The sequence below is a fragment of the Haemaphysalis longicornis genome, unplaced genomic scaffold (assembly GCF_048455015.1).
Source record: "Haemaphysalis longicornis isolate Haplotype H1 unplaced genomic scaffold, Haemaphysalis longicornis Haplotype H1 scaffold_1, whole genome shotgun sequence".
NCBI classification, from domain to species: Eukaryota; Metazoa; Arthropoda; class Arachnida; order Ixodida; family Ixodidae; genus Haemaphysalis; species Haemaphysalis longicornis.
This window is the reverse complement of record NW_027526203.1, coordinates 183,391,773-183,411,947: the sequence shown is the minus strand read 5'-3', so window position 1 is coordinate 183,411,947 and position 20,175 is coordinate 183,391,773. Positions and strand designations below refer to the sequence as shown.

The window sequence follows — 20,175 nt, the reverse complement described above, 5'->3', positions numbered from 1 at the left end:
CATGGCAGATTATATAGAGAGTGCCCTTTCGATGATCTCGTTGAATGCAGGAAAAGTTGACTGAACCAGTATTCTGCGTTAGAGGCCAGAACAGCACCTGTTTAAAGATTGTCAAGCAGGCTATGCAGGATGGCAGGGGGATAAGTTTAGCAGCCCACCTTAAAGACAAGCACCTGTGGTGTTTCCGAAGCAAACTGCGCAAGGTGCAGGCATTGGGGTTCTGGTCTAGAAATAGCCCCTTGGCACCAGCAACCTGTCAGAGTGGCTATCAACAAGACTTGCGTGGGTGGCAGACCCTTCTTCATCACCACGGCTAACTTGTGCCACCTCCTTGGCTTAGATGACACAGACGAAAAGAAACACTGGGCAGCTATACTTTGCAGTCTAAATTTAATCCCAGCTTGACTGCCCACGTTGGCTACTACACGGGCCCTCTTCCTTCTCCCCGGTGCGTTGTCTGCCTGCCAGAAACCCTCCCAAGCCTGGAGTTGGTATTTGGAAAAAAAATGTCACTGCTGAGTGTTTTTGTAAGCTTTCAGATTTGTCTGAATATGAACCAAGGTTTTGCCCCGTTGAAAGTGCCCAGTTTTGCTCCTTTGGGATGCCTGGGATTTCACTGGAGCCGGCTGTGCGCGCCTCGTTGGCCCATGTGGATTTGCTCGCTCTGATTTGTTGACTTTTGATGGATGTGACTACCACTCCAAATGGACCACCGGAATTAACCACTAGTCATAACAACTGGGTTTCTCCACTTTTGGACAAATTGGAACCACTTTGGGAAAATACTCATACATAGTTGAGATTTTTGCGAATTAGCATTTATCAGGAAAACTTCGACAGTGGGATTGGGTTTCTGGCAGGGAAGTACCAATGTCTGCTTTTTTTTTCTTGAGTCCTGGATTTTTAAAGTAATTTCTTAGCATTGCGATATGCTGGCCTCCTGGGACAAGCTGCACTGACCTAGCGGTGAAACAGATGAGCTGGGAGTCTGTAAGATATCTTGTGCTCAGCTACCTTCGAGGAGGAAGAGGAAGATAAGGGCCATTGCAGCAGATCTAATGGGCAGCTTAGCTCGACTTAGTTCTGTGAAGTATTGTTGTTCAATGTTTTTTTCACGTCAACTAACCTTGGGGATGTGGGAGAAGCCTCAGAATGGCTTGACTGCTGTGGGGACAAGAAGCTCTGGTAGGCAGTGCGGGAGTATCTACCCACAGGTAGCCGCTGGGATGGTACGGTGGGAGTAATCCGAGATGAAATCAACGTCATGGCGGTAAAATGATTCAGTGTTGTTAACTAAATAAGCTCTGTCGAGGTCCTGAATGGCTGATGTGTGTTCATTTTTTGGCAGGATAGTAGTAATGAAGGTGTGACGTATGCTTCAGGTTGTGCTTTAAAACCAAGAAGGGCATCAGGTAATTACTGAGTATAGGTCTTCTGGGCGGCCAGCTGGCCAGTCACGCAGGTTATTTTATGAGAAGCAACTCAGTTAGCGAAAAGCTGAATCCGGACGAAACAATTTAGTGATTAGACCAGACTGGCAAAGCTGCAGGCATTGGCTGCCTGCTCTTGTCATAACAAATGAAAGCTCGCACAAAACAAAAGTAGCTAGTTATTCATTGGCCGCTTTGAGAAACTTATGGCAGTGCTTGCTAGCATCACAGGTAGTTTATCCTGTTCCTCAAAGGCTGGTATTAGGTGGAGATGCGGAAGTACAAGAGCAGGCATAGTGGACCTGCTGGCTTCCTAGAGCATTGAGTCTTGTGTTCACTGCTGCGCTAATATACAGTTGTTGTTATATCGGAAGCAACACAAATGTGAGGCTGCTGGAGATCAGGCAAGATCATTCCTCTGACAAGGATACCGTGGCCAAGGGAGCTGTGAATCTAGCTAAAATGCTATTAAAGGGCAAAGTTAGTGACAGCCATTCAACTAAATACTCTCAAATGTTTATGTCCATGTCTTTGGGCAATGAGTGCATATGTCATCGGGCTTGTGGGGCTGTAACTGGATTTTTTGTTTTGTTCATGCATAGGTAGATTTTAGTTTTTGTTATAGTAAAATATATTAAAAAAAAAAAACGTGTGGCAGCAGTGCTTGCCACATATATATATTGTAAATCTTGACCGCTAATGCATTCTCTGGTGTCTTACTGTTGACATGCAGGTCAACTTTGAAAAGCTCAGGATGATTGCCAAGGAAGTGAGGCAACTCATGAAGATGTGCTCAGTTCCTTATGTAAGTGCCACTGCCTTTTTCCTTTTGTTGTTCCTGTGTGGGGCATGTGTTTGAAGTGGAAAATGGATTTCCGTGTGCAAGGAGTTAGGCTGGACTGGACCATGTCAGTCCTTGTCATTATGTTACTGACACTTCATGTTTATAGATGTTGAATTGCAGTAATTTGTGCATGATCTAACAAAGAAAACCGCATTGGGGGATGGGGCTGTGCAAAATTCAGATGGCCTTTATTTGCCTTCTGCAAAAATGGTGCTGCCTCAACTTGAAGGCATAAACTGAAGACTAAGGGCATTTTTACTGTTTTGTAGACTGGCTGTAATACATGTGGACCGGGAGTAAAATTCAACTCGCTGATCTTGCTTGTTTTGCATCACGTACCAGTTTTATGAAAACTTACCCTGTTGGGTGGTGTGGTACAGTAACATTTTTTTGTGAACTGGACGACATTTAGCATTGATTTTCTGCTAAACAGTTCTTTGTTCTTTTTTTTGCTGCTGTAGATGACAGACTGAATTAGACTTTAGAGCCTTTACAAGGATTCATAGGATTGACTCAATCGGGATTGTGCCGCAAGCTTCCACTCTGGCGTGCTTCTGGCTAGTCCTTGAGGGGCACAGCTGCTCACAGCAGTTGCAGTGCTGGTTGCTGGTGTACCCAGCAGTTGACCGCGGCACCCTTGCATGCCATTCCTGCTCTCTAGGCTGCCGTGGGTGGTCCACACGTGAATGCTCGAGCACGTGAATATGACGCACAGCTCCAGGCATCCCTTTATTCTCGGCTTGACAGCTGTCGCTCAGAAAGACAAGCCAAAAAGGCAGCTGCAGCAAACCTGTCTTTGTGGGGAAGATATCTGGCATTGTTGCTGCTAACAGAGGACCCACTTGCTCAGAACCATGGACATTGGACGAGTTCATTCCGAATCGTCACCACTTCTAAGTCCATCTGTTCAATGGTGCACACGTGCTGCCTCTACTTCACTCAAGAAACACTCAGTGTTAGCCTCTGTCCACATGCACGACCCCTGTGCATGCACTTTTTGCCTGCCACCCTTTATTGTCCTCTTCCTTTTGTGCGCATTGCACGCGCTTGAATAGCCCGAAGCGATGGCCTGTTCTTTCTCGAGTCCTAAAAAAATTCCCGGATTGGCTGCTGCTCCTCGCAGGACCTGTACAGCATGCTGGAGGCTGGCGGGAGCCCCCTGAACCCGGCACTGGCATCACTCAACAGCTTTGCGGCCGCCGCAGTGGCGGGTGGCGCGGGGGCAGCACTGGTGCGTCGGCGCAAGCGCAGCACGGCCCAGCCGAGCCCCAAGAAGATGTTTGAGGAGGCGCAGATGGTGCGTCGCGTCAAGGCCTACCTTAGCCACCTGAAAGTGGTGGCCGATGAGGGACGCCTGCTGGCCATGTCCTTCGAGTGCGAACCGCACCCGGCGCCCTCGGCCATCCCAGTCGTGCTGCCCAGCAATGCGCACCCGCAGCGCAAGCGGCACCCGTCGCCACGTAAGCGGCACCCGTCTCCGACCCTCTCGACGGCCAGTAGCAACAGCAGCACCTCGGAGGGCAAGAAGTCCATCAACTCGGCAGGGGGCGTCAAGTTTGGCACGGACTCTCCGCAGGCCATGCGCAAGCTTCTGGCCCTGTCCGACCAGAGCAAGGTGCGGCCGCACCAGCCGCCGCGACCGCCGGCTTCGCCCTCACCAGGCGTCAAGCGCCGGGGGTCGGCCACTGTACGTGATGGGCCTGTGGTCGTGGCCGGAGCCGGATGCCATGGTCGGTCACACTCGGATGCGGGCTACGCGAGCGTCCAGCCTGTCGACCTCTCGGCCGAGAGCTCGAGTGTCACCAGCCTCAACAACCTCCCGCTGCGAAAGTCCCACGCTTCGGGTTAGTGTCTGCGCTTATTGCTGCCCGCATACGACGAGCACAATGACCAAAGGAAATCGTTTCAGATTTTAGCCATTTCTGAGTGGGGGCAGGTGAACGAGTTCGTTTCTTTTCCAAAAGGTTTGCTTCCAGGTTATTGTTTTCAGTTCAGTAACTGACACAGAGCCAATTTGAAAATCTTTATTTTTCTCTGAGCTAACAGCAAGAATCGCAGTTATCTGTTTTGGCCAGTGAAACAGTGAAAAGGCTCTTCGAAAGAGGGGTGAAGAACAGGCCTTTTCTGAAGCTGACCCATAAAATCGATGCAATGCATTCAGAATTTTGGCCTGTTACTTTTAAATGCGGTATCAGTCAGAGCTGTTCGATTGAACTTGATATAACTTGGTGCTTCATCAGCATTGTGGCTAAACATGCATTTTACTGTTATCATCAGTTGAGGGCACATTTTCCACATATCTGTATATGCCTATAGCAATGCCATTCTTCTTATTCTTCCTCCTTCCTCCCCTTTTTTGTTGTTGTTGTTAAGTTCCGTGAACTCGAGCCCAGTGATGTGATAGCTGCGCCGATTGCGCCTAACTGCGCCGAGAGGTAAATCCTGCCACATCCTGCTACAAGAACTTATTTCAAGCAATCTGCGGCAATCTTGCACCGAAGCTTCATTTCGCCAGGCTTCCTTGATGTGGCGTGCTCATTACGCCACGAGCGTTGAAGAGGAGGGAACCTTGGAGTGTTTTCTGCTCGCAAAAACGCGCCGCGCACGCCACAGGCGCGCTGATGCTGCCACGGAACCACCTGCACGCTGCGCGCGTCGCGGCCGGCCACGGCAACATGGCGGCGGCTTCGGCTGCCAAGTGGTGCGGGGATCTCGAGCGACTGCTTCTAACCGCTCTCTAAAATTCTGCTCAAGGCACACACGAAGTTGCTTGTGCGGTAAAGGAGCTTATAATGGCGGCGAAAACGGTACTATAAACCATCATCCGCGCCGGTAGTGCAAGCGCCCTTGCAATATCTGCGGGGGTAGTAAGCCTAAATATCTGTCTGAGCAAGCTGGCTGTCTCGACCGCTTCGAAACTTCCGCCTTGAGGCGCGCACCTCCCCATTGGGGCAAGTCAGTTTCTGACCGAGGTAGAAGGTGCCGCGGGCGCGACATCGTCGATGCGGGCGTGAAAATATCGCGCTCGCAACGCCAACGCGCACGAATCGCGTGTAAAAACGTGCCATGTGGTTCACGCTTTATACTATCTGCTTTGCAATAAAGCTTGGCGAGTTAACACAGGACCGGGATAATTGGAGATTAATGGGAGAGGCCTTTGCCCTGCAGTGGGCGTAGATAGGCTGGTGATGATGATGATGAAAGCTTGGCAGGAGTTCACGTGACTAACTCCGAGGGGTCGAGATGGAGAGGGCATTGCAACTGTAGCTAGCGGGAAAGGGACGAAAGTTCAAGATGGCTTAATTTGGGACCGGCTGTAAGCCAGTTCATTGAGCAGTTTTGATTAAAGCATCCTGACGGGCTAGTTGGTCTGACATAATGGAAATAAACTTCGCGCTACAAGGACGGGACGAAAGAAGAGGACACACCACACAGCGCAGTTTTGAGATTCGAAGAAAGTACAGATTCGAAACGCTACAGGAGTGCTTCAGGAAAGCCTTTTATGATAAAACTTTCTTTGCAAAGCTACTCTTCGTGAAGAATGTGGTCGACGTTTTCACTGATTTTTTTGTCTTCGTTTCAAAGAAGTTAGCCGTTGGTCCACCTACTTGGTGATCATCATAGGTGACCGTCTTTCACAAGCTGGGTTGGGCGCTTCATGAAGACAGAGTCTTACCGCTCAAAGAAAGCCAGAGAGTTGCCGTTGTTGCAAACCTAGTCCCCTGCAAATTGGAAAGCCAGTGTAGAAGTCGGAGAGGACATGTAGCATGCGATTTTTTTCTTGGGAAACCAGAGAGAAACAGACATTTAGGCTGGGCGCTAGAAGCTTTTACATAAAATGCACTCGGTACATTCTGTCACGTACGTGTCATTGTGTTCCGTTCATTATAGCTTTACGAAACGTTCTGTAGCCTACCGATTGGAATGCTCCCCCGATAGTCATTTTTTAAATAAAACTTTCATTTAAATAAAAGTTCTTTCATGATCTGTTGGCTCATGCAGTGAATGCATGTACACACTCGCACGAACTCTTTCGGTGCTTGTCTTGAGTCATTTCATAGTCACAGCTAAAAGACATCTCTGCAGCAGAAACTCATCTGCACTGAAGGCATTTTACTTGTTTAAGCATTTCTGTGTGCCCAGGATGCTGCTTTTGGGGCTCCTCTCGGTTGTTTTGCTCCCCTTCTAGCAATATTTCTCAAATCTTAATGCTGGTTCTGGCTGCTCCAAAAGCCGATTTTGCTTCTCCAAAACCTACTTTTGGCTCCTCCAAAAGCTGCTCCAAAATGACTCGACCCAATCACATCACTGCAAACCACATTGCATCGAGCACAAGTAGGAATCGAATGTAAAAAGTCGTCATACTAGCTGAAATTTTGTTAGTGCCACATTTATTATCACCATATTGTGTCTTTTGATCTTTGTGTAGGGCAGGAAAATTTTCTCAACTACAGTAGAATCTCGATGATACGAATCTCGCGGGACCGCGAAAAATATTCGTATCACCCGAAATTCGTATGAACCAACACAGACCAAAAAATTGAGCGCCGAAAAAAGTTTTCGTTTATTTATTTTCTTACTTTAGCATGAACAAATCCGTGATTTTTTCTGCTTTTTTTTAAACCCCCACGTCACAAAGCAGTCCTTTCAGGAGCGCGTAACGCTTCGCCTAGCTTCGCGCTTGTCTCCTCACTCCCGGTGTCCAAGCTCGCTACACGCCGCAACAGTCAAGCGTGAACCGCATGGGGCGTTTTTGCACGCGATTCGCACGCCTCGGCTTTGCGCGCGCTGTATTTTCACGGCCGCATTGACGATTTCGCGCCCGCGGTATCTCCTACCTCGGTCAGAAAAAGACGCTGACGACTTGCGAAACACTCGAGACAACCCGCCCGCTCCGCCCGAAATGTTTAGGCTTAGCACTCCGGCAGATATTTTATGGGCGCTTTCACTAGCGGCGCGGATGGTGTTTTATAGTACCGTTTTCGCCAACGTTATCAGCTCCTTTACTGCACAAGAAACTTCGTGTCTGCCTTGAGCGGCATTTTAAAGAGCGGCTAGAAGCAGTCGCTCAAGCGGCCGTGCCACTTCGCGGCCGAAGCCGCCGCCATGTTGCCGCCGCCGGCCGTGGCGCGCGCAGCGTGCGAGAGGTTTCGCGGCGCGCATGGGGCGTGCGGGGCACGTTTTCGCGAGCAGAAAACAACAGCCCGGCCGTTTCTGGAGAAAGAAGAGTCACAAATGGGGAGAGAGAGCCGTCACTTGCTTGTTCGGCAGTCGGGAGCCTCGCCGGCTCGTTCGTATCATCCGCCGGGCCGCGCAGGTCCGTTCGTAACAGCCGAAATTTTTCCCATTGCAAACAATGCAATTTTGCCGGGACTTTTCAGAAATTCGTATCATCCCGAAATTCGTATCACCCAGAATCGTATCATCGAGATTCTACTGTAGTTTAAACTACAAAGCACATATTTGTTACTGCTCACACTGATGAGCGATTGTACCTGTACAGTTTATTGCATAGTAAATTTTACTTGTCTACTAGTAAATTATAGTTCTTACTAGTAAATTTTACTGTTCTACAATTGATGCACAATGGCCTGATTTGTTTCTTTTTGAGAGTTCATTGTTAGGGCTTGTGTTACAGGGTGCTGCTGTCGCAGTGCTACTTTAAATTGAGGCATTTCCCTGCGATTTCCACTAAATGCATTGCCACCAGTGTAATGTATCGTATTTAGTTGACAAACTAAAGGTGGGAGATAGTGTTGGCAGGTTGGCATTGGGTGGACATGTCGTATCCAGTTTCATGACATACCCTCGGGGCATTTCTACCACTCTAACTTCGCACTCTGCGCAACTATTTTTCTCTCCTCAGCATGCTCTGTCACCTCAGCGGATAGCGGGGTCGGCAGTTACCACGACAGCGACTCTGGTCGCGGCTCTACTGGCTATGACAGTCCACAGCAACGGCGAATTTCAGGTAATGGCAGCTTTGGTGTGCTTGTTAGCACTGTGCCGTGTTGGGTGTCCCTCCAGTGAGGCTTTCATCAGCCGAGTCACTAGGTGTGGCTTATCGGTACTTTATACATGGAGCATGCCCGCATTTTGGAGCACAGAATGGCTCTCCTCACAAATTGTGGAGCCATGCACTACTAAATACATGCAGTGTGAATCAAGGGGGTGTGCATGAACCTAAAACTTTAATCGTTCATTATTTTCTTCTCCCCTTTTACATTGTAAGAAAGGCTCTTCGGAGCTGCTCTTGAGTGCTTGTTTTTGCTGGAATCATTGGGAAGGAAGCGGATCTTTGGTTTACACCATTTTTACGTATGGTGTAGCAAGGTTCGGAGCAGCGAAGAAATGGTGGCCCAGTAATTGTCCTGCAGGACTTTTTATTTTTCTGCTTTAGTGATCTCAAGTGCCCCATTGCGGCCTCGCTAGTGCCCCATTGCGGCCTCGCTAACTTTGTTGTAGCATAAAGGCTTCTTACGCCCTCGTTTTGCTACAATCTTGAAGGGGAGTGCATCAATCTCCTGGTGGTGTCTGTTAAACAGTCAGGCTCCATTTGTACGCTGCAGCACTTGGGTCAAGCAGCTTGGATCAAGGCACAGCATAGAGCTGGCTAAGAACTCGAGACAAGTAACCGGTGACTGAGAAAGCTTGCGAAAGGAGCACCCAGAATTTGTGTGGGCAGCCATTGTTTTTTCCTGTGTAGTGTGCCCTGCCTTCAGTTCTCCCATGCCTACTTTTTTTCTCCCTTGCTGTTTGTTTCTTTGTGCCCGCGCTGGTCTTCCCCCCTGATGGCTGTGGCTGCTCTCCTCCCCCTCAGGCGCTGGTCCCCCGTCTCCTCCGAGCGTGATGCGAAACCGCAAGAGCATGCCCCCCTTCACCCACGGCGTCCCTGTCTTGCCACCTCTCCTGCCAAGCCAGCATCCAGGTGAGATGCGGGCTCCTGCCATGTTGCCAAATGCCTGCGTTTGGGAGCTGCGTGCGTGTGCTCATTTAGGCCATGCGTGCGTAGGCTTGACTTGAGCAAGCCATGCCTGGGGTGTTGGGAGAATGCTAACCTCCAACCATAGCTTGGATATTGGCACGATGTAATGCAGGTGCGGCTGTCAAATGTTGTGGAAGCCTTATCACTTAACTGCAACATGGATTGTAGGTTGGCCAATTGGTACATAACTGAGTTACAGCAGCGCAGGAACAGGACGGTAGGAAGACGACACAAACACGCGCTGCTTCAGCACCGTGTTTGTGTGATTTTTTTGTCCTGTTTGTGACTCCTTAACATTTAATTGGTGTTACATTAGGCACTGGTATGTGCTTATGTTCTGCATTCGTAACTGGAGGGATAAGTGAGCACTAACAAGAGTCATTGCAAATTCTCTAGTATCTGCATCTTCAGAGGGGACACAATGGCTTTGGTGAGATGCCTGCAAACTTTGGAAAAAATTGCTACCAGCAAGGAGGAGCTTCCAGAGTTTCGCTAGGGTATGTCAAGGTTACCTGGCGCTTCTCATTTAGATATGCCCGTTACTCGTCACTGACAAAAAAAATTAAAAAAAAAAGTGCTTTGAGGTTTGGACTCTTCTGTTTCACTTCACTTTTGGGGTTGCTTCGCTAACACTGCTTTCGTGCCTGTTGCTTCAGATCCTGTTGCTTCAACTGACAGTACATATAGCTGCATGGTTTCTTTTGCTATTAATTTCCCCAGAGACGGTGGTAATGGTGGTGGTGGCTTTTTATAGTCTGGTATTGTTGGTCTTCAGTTTGATGCGATTTCATATTGTGCTGTTATTTCCTGTGTCATTTGCTGCCCTATGTTGTGGGACTCGGTGTAAATTAATTAGGGCAAATACGTGCAATTGTTATCTGTGCTCAGTCTTTTGTGTTTGTTTTGTTTATAACGTGGCTCAAGGAGCCTATTTTGGCTCTGTTAAACTTGTGCTGTGAGGCTTTCCTGCATAAAGTTGCCTATTTTGCATCATTGTGGTTAGAGTGCATTTACCGGAACCATGTGGTGAACCGCTGGCCAGATTATGCAGAACAGTTTGCAGTTTTTGTCTGCACTTGCACTCTTGTGGGCTCTGCTGTAGTTGTCGCACCCTGTTGTGAAGCTTGAATTTGGGCTTGGCTATTGTGTAATTCAAGAACCCAAGCAAGCACTATGGAAGAAAATGCTCACATTTATACCAGACAGGTTAATTGCATGCAGACAGGTTTCATATCAGTCTCAAAAAGCCACCAGGACTGCATTATCGAGTCGTCGTTTTTTCCGACAGTGTTGTGCTTGGTGTCTGAGTTCATTTCTCTGGGTCGGGCCACCTTTTATTAGTTCCAGTCTCGGACGTTTTTGAATGTTTTCTTTATTTTCTTCCAAAGCACCATGTCAGTGTTTTCAGCTTCCGTAGTTCACCATTGTAGATGTGTGGTTAACAAAAGTTGAAAGAGCTGTGAAAAGTATGGTCGTGCAGTTAAAACCAACATTCAGCCTTTAGTATTTTTGTTTAAGTTTCTTGGGGTGTTTAAGTTTATACGGATACAAATATCATGTAAAATATCAGATGTATGCTAGGTGTACAGCATTATCAGTGCTGGGTGAGAGTTTCTATATCGTAAGGCTATGCTACTAACACTGCAGTACAAGCAGCCATAGTTCTAACAAAGGTTGCTTTTTTGACCAGAGAACAACAAAATGACCAAATTCTAACACTCTTCTGCTCCAGATTATGTGCAGTCAAATGTGGGTTGTAGCTGTTAAAGGGTGGAAGCGTAAGCGGAAAGTAGTACAGATTGCTTCAGAGATTATTCAGACAGCAAATACAGTTGTCTAGGGGGTTGACAAAGAAGCAGTTACAAATGCCTGATGGGGTGTCAGCCCATTTCATCAAAGCAGCATTCCACTTGTGGAATTCTACATGTGGAATCCTACATGTTGCTCTTTTATTTGTGGTCTTACAAAATTGATGTGCTTTAACACAAAATATAGCTGGTGATGCTGCTACAGACTGACTGGAGTTGACGAATACGATGAATTCTTAAATTGTTGGACTTCGTCTGGCTTTTATTTGCCTGCACTTATGCTCATTTGTATTTACTCGTGATGTATGTCGTGTGAAATGCTCTACAGTTGCCGACTGGGTTTTTAGGACTACCACGAAAATCTTGGTATTTTTGCTAGAACTGTCTAGCAACATGTCGATTATTTTGTGGTATTGATTTTTCAGAGTGCTTGATTTTTGGATGTTATTATCATTTCTACCAGGTTCGAAAAATTTGTCGTCGACTGTTATATTGTGTTACCTATCAGGCATGTGGAGTCTCAGCCTTTCGGTGTGGTCCGATAATTCTGTTGGATTGCAGCGTGAGCTTGCTAAATGCTGGGCTTCTTTTTTGTGTCGTTGTGTTGATAAAAAAAAGTGTGTAGCTGCGTTCCTGCCTTCATTCGCCACTTTCGCTGATCTGGTTGAAGCTATTCCTGTGCCAGCAGAGACCAGGCTTGCTCTCTGATCATGCGCACTCAACTCTTCCTCCCACATTGCTTTCATAGACGTTGAACAGACACTGCGGGACTTGCAGAGTTTCTGTTCTGAGCATGAAGGCTTCCATATTTAGGTTTATATTTTTATGGCTTTTATTTTTCTCTACCTGTACAAGCATTGCACCAACTTGTACTAACATTCTAATTTATGTTGCTTTCTTCTTGTGCGAAAATCTTGTTCAGTGCACGCACCACTTATATACTAAATTTATTTCTCATTTGTGTTTATTTGTTAAGCCAAACTGCATGCAAACTTCATTACCGATTGCAATCTTCCATATGTATGACATGGGCTTTTGACCTAAACGAGAGCTTGTGGAGGGCAACAGGTGAGAGGCAAAAGTGGGCAAGAACTAACAAGTGGTCACTGCCCCTTCCAGCAATACACAAAAAGATTTTTTTAGCTTTTTTAAGCTTTGGCTAATGGACAAACTGAACATGAAGGTAGACCAATAATGAGCGATTTCTTGACCCACGGGTTCTCCTGTCAGTTATGGCCTTTTGTCACTTGTCCTGCATGCGCAGTTTTAATTGCAAGATCAAAAAACCTATTAGTCCAACAGTATGCCTTACTGGCACGCATTTTTAGGGTCTGCTTCGTAGGATAGTAATTCATTTCTTATGCATGCGCAATCTAAAAGCCTACGTTAACTCTACCCGAGGTGTTTAGTTAATGTTTTTATTTCAACATTAATTTTGAATGGATTAATGTTTTATGGTTTCAACAAAAGGAATTATCATTCATGAAAATTGAATTTTTTACCTTCGAAAAAAAAAAACCATTAGTGTAAGAGGTGGAAAAAAGCTGCATTCCTGCCTTTCGTCCAGGTTGTTTGGTTCTCTACAAGGAGTGGGAAGTACGTTCTCAAAGCAAGCTGAATGCAATGTCCATCTTATGACAGACTTGTTCTCACACTTACTGGCTTTGGTTACAATGAAAGCCAAATGGAAAGCTTGGTGTTAGAATCCCCATCCCCACTTTGCTTTTTGTGTTCTACAGCTTGGGAACATGCAAAGCAGGTGATTTACGTGGAAGCCTTAACACTCAGTTTGAGCCTAGAAACAGCTGTGCTGTTTGTAACTTCTCACCGCAGAATTATCTAATTCAACATGACCTAGATTGTATTTGCAATACACTGTCATTAATGTGTACCTGCATAGGCTGTTGTTTTGCTTTGAGAGCTGCCACATCGCATCTGAAACTTATCTTTATCGCAACGAATTTTTGACGCAGCATGAAATGTGGTAAAGAGTGACGCATAATGAGTGCTGACTCTCAACTTCTCGAGGTCCTCATTTAAAAGAATATTACAAATACTAAGGTAAACAAATGGTGCATGTCAAGGCATAAGGGCAGGAGAAACAGTATGAGTTAATTTAATTTCTCTGATGAAAGTAGGGTCACTATCTAGTGGAGTTGCGGCAGGTGCGCAGACTGACAGTGGAAACGTGTCATTTATTTGAAATACGTGGTATGCTTCCATACCTGTTTATTTGATTTGGATGCTTTATGATGTTGTCTGTTTCCAAGAAACTGGCATGCAGCCGTAAGTGCCATTCATCACTGAAACCGATGTCATCACCAAGCATCCTAACCAACTAAACCAGGAAATAATTGAACCATACCAAGTATTTAAAATGAATGACATTTCTGCCATCGAGCTGCGTAACCGTCACAAAAGGAAGCCACATTTTTTGACATCACTAGATTGTCACTGTGCTTTTATCGGCACAGTTAACTCGTGTCTTGTTTTTCTGCTATTACGCATTGACATGTACCACTTGTTTCTTAGTATTTATCCTCGGTTCTACCCTGTTCTTTAACAAATAGCTTCAGTTGAGACTAACTGCTTTCCCTGTGTAACTCTGTGCTGCATTGTCCTATCATCAGTGCTGTGTTAAAACTGAGTGTGCAAAAACTTGCCCAACTTGCTACCATTCCTCAGCTCTTTGCTAGGCATGTGTTTACAATTTTCTACCACGTACATATGCTCTAGGCCTTTTTCGCTTACGTTAGTGCATAATGCACACAATTTTGAGTGCCGCTTGCAGCCTCAACGCATACATCAGGCATAACTCCTCCTTCTGACCTGGAGGGAAAGATTGTCTCGGTACTCCTTACTCATTGCAAGTGCAATATCTTCAGGGGTTCCTTGCTTCAGTCCGCACACAGCCTTGCGCAAACGCCCGCGCGCTTTGCTTTCGAGTTGCGGCAACCTCTCGCCACTGTGTATGTCAGCTTGCTTTCTCTCTCTCTCTCTCTCTCCCCCCCTGCTCCTCCTGTGCGCGCTTGCCCCCCTCCAGGTCCCCTGTCCCCGTCCTGCCTGCTGATGCCTCCCCCTCCCCCTCGGGAGCCTCCCCCAGCCCCCAAGGGGGCGGGGCTCCCTCGGCGACCCCCCGACTACAACGTGGCTGCCCAGATGGCGGCTCGAAGCCGTCAGGCGCAGCGGCTACACAGGGCCCGCAGCCAAGAGGTGGTCGTGGCGGCCGCTGCTGCACCGCCGGGCTATGCTTGCGAAGTGGCCGGCCCCGATCTGGCCACCGAGCAGGACGTTGACGAGGAGGGTAGGTGGGGCCCCTCCGCGGGACGTTGTCACGGGGTGCACACCTGGTGTCGGTGGGGCTGGCAGCATGTACATGTGAGAGGGCCACGTGAGAGGGGGTTGCGAGCGGCAGTCTGTTCTGTGCAACTCCTCTTTCTGTTGGATTTCTTTTTTTTCTTTCCGCAGTCTCTGGTGTTGGATGGGGGTCTAGTTTTATTGCGCAGTGTCTTGTGATACTAAATAAAAGGGTCTGAGGACTTACAAGATGCTTGCTTCATGAGCACTATTTGTACACTTGTGCACCGTCAGTGTCGCAGAACTGCCACGTCATCTCAGATGAAGAGTTTGGTGCCAAGTGGGAGCCATTCAGCGGTAGTGGGAGCCCCAGCCTGTTATTTGTGGGTCAAGGGGTAATAACTGCTTTTGTCTGGGAGGGAGGAGGGAGGGAGAGGGGGGGCTATCCTAGAGCATAGCTTCAGTGTACCATCATGGGATTGGCATTGACTTACTGGTGTTGCAACAGTAAATGAGCTTCTTCAAAGAAATCTTTTAGAGAAACAGCTGGCTTGATTGTACTTAAAATTTGCACAAAGATAGTTTTTTTTTTTTTTTTTTTCCTCCAAGTATAATACAGGCAACAGCAATGGCCTGGATTTGTTCCTGAGAGAAACCTGTTTTTCCCTATGGGCATGGCTTCTTGGGTGTTTTTTATACACATCCGCAGTAAAAGTTCATCGTGCCAGCTGTTCTCCTACAGCGAAAACTGGTTTCTAACTGATTACAAAAGAACTCCACCACTGCTGCCGCCTGTTATTTTAAACAAAATGGACTGCATATTGTGACCTTGCAAAATTGCAATGTGAGGGATGCTGCAGTTTGTAGCTGAAAATTATTTAAAGGCGCTCAGTTATTGTTGCAGCACCCTGTATATTACAAATAGACAGTGATTGTGCTGGATGATTTTTTTTTTTTGGCCCCCTTTTGATTGAAGTAAAGTCTTGTTGGGACTTGCAAGAGCGAAAGCTTGGGCGAGTTGGTAGTACATTGCAGTGGTGGGAAGCGCAAACTAGCACTCCGCAAACTTTGTTGGTACACTTGACCACCACACGTTTGTCAGCTGGTTAGTGCAACAGAGGCCACTGATATCAAAAGCTATTTTGTGGTCTACCTGGAAGAACTATATATTTGACCAAAGGGAGTGAGAACAGACTTGTTTATTGCCATGCTTACACAAGCCTTCTAGTAGCATCGTGTGGCCAAAAAATACTTGGCTCCTTTGTTGTGTCTAGGGAAAATGAGATAAACAGCGGCAGTGGTCCTTGTAGAGTGAGCGTGTATGTACAATTTTAAGTTTTATTTGTTGTTCCAATTGTCTATGCACTTTGCACTAGCCTTAAGCACTGGATGTTACGAAGAAAAGGTTCAAGTTTGGCCACATTATGGTGTGCATTGCATGCGACTATGCACTCAATGGCATGTCAGGGTGGTGTCTTTGAACAGTTTGTGTTGTGACTGTTCTTCTCGGCAGTGGTGTCGGTCTCTTTCCTGGTGTGTTTTTCAGCGTTGCATGCGTCTTTGTGGGTCTGCCTGTCTTGCAGTTCATTGCATGCCTGCCTCATTGTACACATCTTTGGCACGCTTCCTGTCCTGCTGTTTGTGCTGCCTGTCATTTTGTTTCTGTTGGGGCATTAATGCCTGTACTTTATCGTAGATTTTGTCTGTGTCTTGAAGTGTTGAGGAAATGTTTTAAACAGTGTGGCCAGGTCGGCCAAAGAAAGTTTCGCACTGGATATAGACTTCTTTAATATTAATGAAGCCAACGCTGTATGAAAATGAAAATTGGAATTAAATTCTAAGCACTGGATGCCTTAAAGGCCAACTGCCCTAAAATTTCACCTCGTCTAAATTTATTTTGATGCGCAGTTCACCAAACCAACTGGGATATGACTGGTAGCCATGTGAGACACTTTATTAATCTGTTAGAAGCGTTTAAATCAGTTCTGTAGCAAACAATGCTGCACCTGCCGGCAGATCGCACAAACAGCTGAGAAGCGCAAGTGACATTCCAGTCGGCCGAATGCTTGGTCCACTGGCCAGCAGAACTGCTTGAGCTCCGCTAGGACACTCTTCTCCCAGGGCACACGACAGGTTTTCCACCGAGCTGCTGGTTGACCAGTCGGCCGCTCGCTCGCTCACTGGCGATAACGGCCGCGCCGCGTTCTGAATTTTAATTCAAAAATTTTTTTTCCTTTTGTAGTTACTTGTGATGTGAATGCGGGTATAGCTGTCATATTTTGTAGCTTGCAGTCTTTTTAGGCAGACTGTACAGAAATGTGATTGATTGTGGGGTTTAATCCGCCGACGCTGCACAGGCGATGAGGCGCGCCGTTGTGGAGGGCTCCGGATTATTTTTGTCCCCCTGGGGATCTTTACCGTGCGCCAAAATCTCGGCACACATGTGTTTTTGCTTTTCGCATCCATCAGAAAAGCGGCCACCGCGACTGGGAATCGAACCCACGTCCTTGGGCTCAGCAGTACAACACCATAGCCACTGAGCCACCGCTTGTAAGGAGCGGCTCAGTGGCTCAGTAAGGGGTGGCTCAGAAGATCTTGTAAGGGGTCAAAATATTTAGTGCAGTTGGCCATTAATTCTCATTTGTAGTCTTTACTGGGCACCAGCAAAAGTCAGTTGTGTTGTCTTTCTCAGTTGTGTGTTTTGCTTCACTAGTGGTCTTAACATTTAGTAACTAAATTTTATTGAATGGTATTTCAGATAAACAGCAAAATTAGTGACCTGAATGGGCTTCAAAATTTTGTTCAAAGGTGTGGTGCTATGACGTTGCTTCCAGCCCAGTTTTTCCTACTGTCAGCTTGAGTGTGTTGTGGCATTCATGCTAAAGTGGCAGTGTTAGTTATGCAACCTTGTAAGCCATGAATTAGCTCTAGGAAAATGTTAGAATGCATGTGCTGGCAATGTCAAGCCTTTTTTATTATTTTACTGGCCCAACTAAGACTTACAGACAGGAGTTATGTTTCCGTTGTGAGAATTCCTGTGGCTAGATAATTTTTATTGCTACAATTGCTAGCTCCCGAGATATAGAGGCCAAAGAGGTTTTTATGACCTCCATAAAGCTGATGTTGGCGCTCGGGCTTTGCACTGATCAATTTTTGTGCTCGACATGCGACATGTGCCACATGAGCCCTGTTTGTGCTGCACGCCTCTGACGCTCTTCCCACTCTGTCTGTGTGCAGATGAGGATGAAACGCAGGTGTCTGCCGTGTGATCTCTCGTGGTGCAAGGTGAAACCAGGCCACACTCAATGCGGAGGAGCGAGAAACTGGCTGCCAGTGGTAATGGAAGAAGCATTTCATGGGGGCCACTAGTCTACTACAGATGTGAACACGGAGGTTCAAGCTGCACTGCCCCTGAGTGGTGGTGGTGTGTGCGTGCACGTGTGGGAGACAGTTTCTGCAAGAAAAGACTGCGCTTTCTTTCGCCTCCTCCCCTCCCGCTTCTCTGCTTTGTGTTCTCACCTCCTTTATTCGAAGGGGATGTGGATTCGTCGTTGTCTTTAGGCTGTTCAGTGTGTCTGTCTGCCTCGCATTTTGCGGCAGTACCTCGTCTGAAATGTGCACTTTGAGCCGAGCAAAGGAGTACCCGTTTGCTTTTCGTAAGTGTGCACAAGAAGGCAAACTTGGAAGAGGAAGGTGTAAAACAACAACCAAAGATCTAGTGATGTGTACAAATACTTTTTACATATTAGTGTGTAACGTTTATTGCACCGTGTTTGAGAACCCACTCCCCTTGCACATTGTTTGTACCATATTGTCGTGACGGCCTTTTATAAATGGGCTTAAACTCGCTCGTTTTTGTTTTGTCTCTTTGGTGTGGCAACAAGACACCTTGTGTTGTACCTTGTTCTTGCCCTGAGATTCGGACGTCTGGAGAGGGCAGGCAGTGTAATGTAAGAGTTTTGTACATAAGGCGGGATGCTTTGGCTCGCAATTCACGTATCGACGAAACCACTGGTTCCATTTTAGTGTTTCTGGTTTAGTATGTTCTGTGTACTTCCGTACTCTTTTCTTTGCTTCTTGCCAGCTCATGGCTGTACCTTGCGGCTTGTTTTAGTCCTTTCTTTTTTGCTTCTTGAACCAGTTGTGTATGACAGTCTTAAGTTTTGTGGTAATAAGGTACACAACCAGCTTCTTTTATTATAACAAGCTTGATAATGTGCAGGCCACGTGTAGTTTGAATTGTGATGCACGAACAACAAATGCTGCTGTCACGTCAGCTGCCAGAAATGTAAGCCTGTTTGCATTCCAGGCTTTTTTACCTTGCATTTGAAATGACTGCCGCCAGGCGACTGTGTGCCAGCTTTCAAGTACTTGTATTGCATCAGTCGCATGCTTTTTTTGAACAGAGCTCTTGACATTGTGACCTCATCCCGAGTTTAATTTGTGGTGCCCCCCATGACGTCAAATTGTAACGTGAAGTGAGAGTTTGCCTGCTGTGCACGTTTGAAGTTGTCACGTTGAGTTTGTGCTTTTAGAGGCCGGAAGACGCGAAAGTTGGTTGACGAACAAAGGAGAGATCTTTTAGCCGCAGATATCTGCTGGCATGCAGTGCTTTTAGAATGTCTATTCTCAGTTATCACCACCTTCCATTTCCCGTTTTGTCAGTTATTTGTCGCTGTAGCATCAGTATTATTATTTGTCTGAACCTACCCCTCAGGAACCAGTTAGTGCCCAAAATGCTACAACATTATTTTGTGCTGTTGTGAACCTGCATTTAAGACGTCCCTCGTTGTCAAGGGGAGCACATGCGATCAGTTCAGCAGCAATTAAACAGAATTCGTTTTTTGTTTTTCCGTCTACTTAAAAAGCAAGAGGATTTTTTTTTTGTTTTGGCAGCGTGTTGCCTCACTGAAGTTCTCAAAAAAAGAGGAAATTTGGGCGTCTCCGTGTTGTCTCCTAACGTCTTGTGCACACTGCTGCCTCATCACTTTTGTAACAACATTGTTCTTTTCCCTCCCCAAGATATTTTTGTACTGCCAACAAGAACTTCTATGGTCATGTAAAGAAGGCAGAGACAAACAGATCTGTTGTATAGTGGTCATATCAGAGCTGTACATAGGTAAGACAAAGTCCATAATAAATATGGAAATGCTTTCAAAGTCTCGTTCATTTGCTACTTCTAGACACATTCTCTTTTTTTCGCTGTGAAGAAAGCTGCTTCAAAAATTTTATATGCCTCCGTGAGCAACCTTGCAAGGAATACATTCGACGTGTGGCTTCAGCTGCAGCAGCTGTCGCTAGACACACAAAGAAGTTGAGAAGAGAGATCTTCGTTATGGGCTGTAGCTTGCAAGGGCTGATAGTATTTCGTTATTCTACAAATGGGCTGGCATGCTGCAATTTCTGCATTGTCATTTTACGAGTTGAACTGCAAATATGTTGAAGCACCCATTATATTCGCTTAACACTTGTGGCTCCAAGAACAGCTACTGAATCAGTTTCAGCAATATAATTGCTCATTAGGTGCTGTATACAACATCGCACGTTCGACTACATGGCTGCCGCAGGTCTGCAGTTTTGTACTGTTCGGAGCAAAATACAAAATCGTGTGTGTCCACGGTAGCTGTTTTTCAGATGGAGTGAAAAGCGGAAACGCCTGTGGGCTGAGAATTCAGCACAAGAATTGGATGCCTAGGTGGTCGTAACTAATCCGGAGCCCTCCAATATGGCGCGCCTCGTAGCCCAAGAGTAGCTTTGGCACGTTAAACCCCATAATTTGAATACTCTACTGGGGAGAAGTTGCCCAGCAAT

At 46.6% G+C, this 20,175-nt stretch overlaps 1 protein-coding gene across 8 annotated transcripts in view; it reads left to right on the top strand.

Moving 5' to 3' along the window:
• The window catches only part of LOC144139959 (rap guanine nucleotide exchange factor 2-like), a 583,152-nt gene extending 563,629 nt beyond the window's left edge, over positions 1-19,523 (top strand). For 7 of the 8 annotated variants that reach the window (XM_077672185.1, XM_077672182.1, XM_077672196.1 and 4 more), the window contains 6 exons: positions 2,164-2,235; positions 3,398-4,118; positions 8,141-8,245; positions 9,095-9,202; positions 14,111-14,371; positions 17,602-19,523. In XM_077672185.1, the coding sequence (XP_077528311.1) occupies positions 2,164-2,235; positions 3,398-4,118; positions 8,141-8,245; positions 9,095-9,202; positions 14,111-14,371; positions 17,602-17,633 (1,299 nt within the window). In that variant the 3' untranslated portion in view covers positions 17,634-19,523. The remainder of the gene's footprint in view (positions 1-2,163; positions 2,236-3,397; positions 4,119-8,140; positions 8,246-9,094; positions 9,203-14,110; positions 14,372-17,601) is intronic. The other variant, XM_077672201.1, reaches the window with a different exon arrangement.
• Positions 19,524-20,175: the final 652 nt, after the last annotated feature.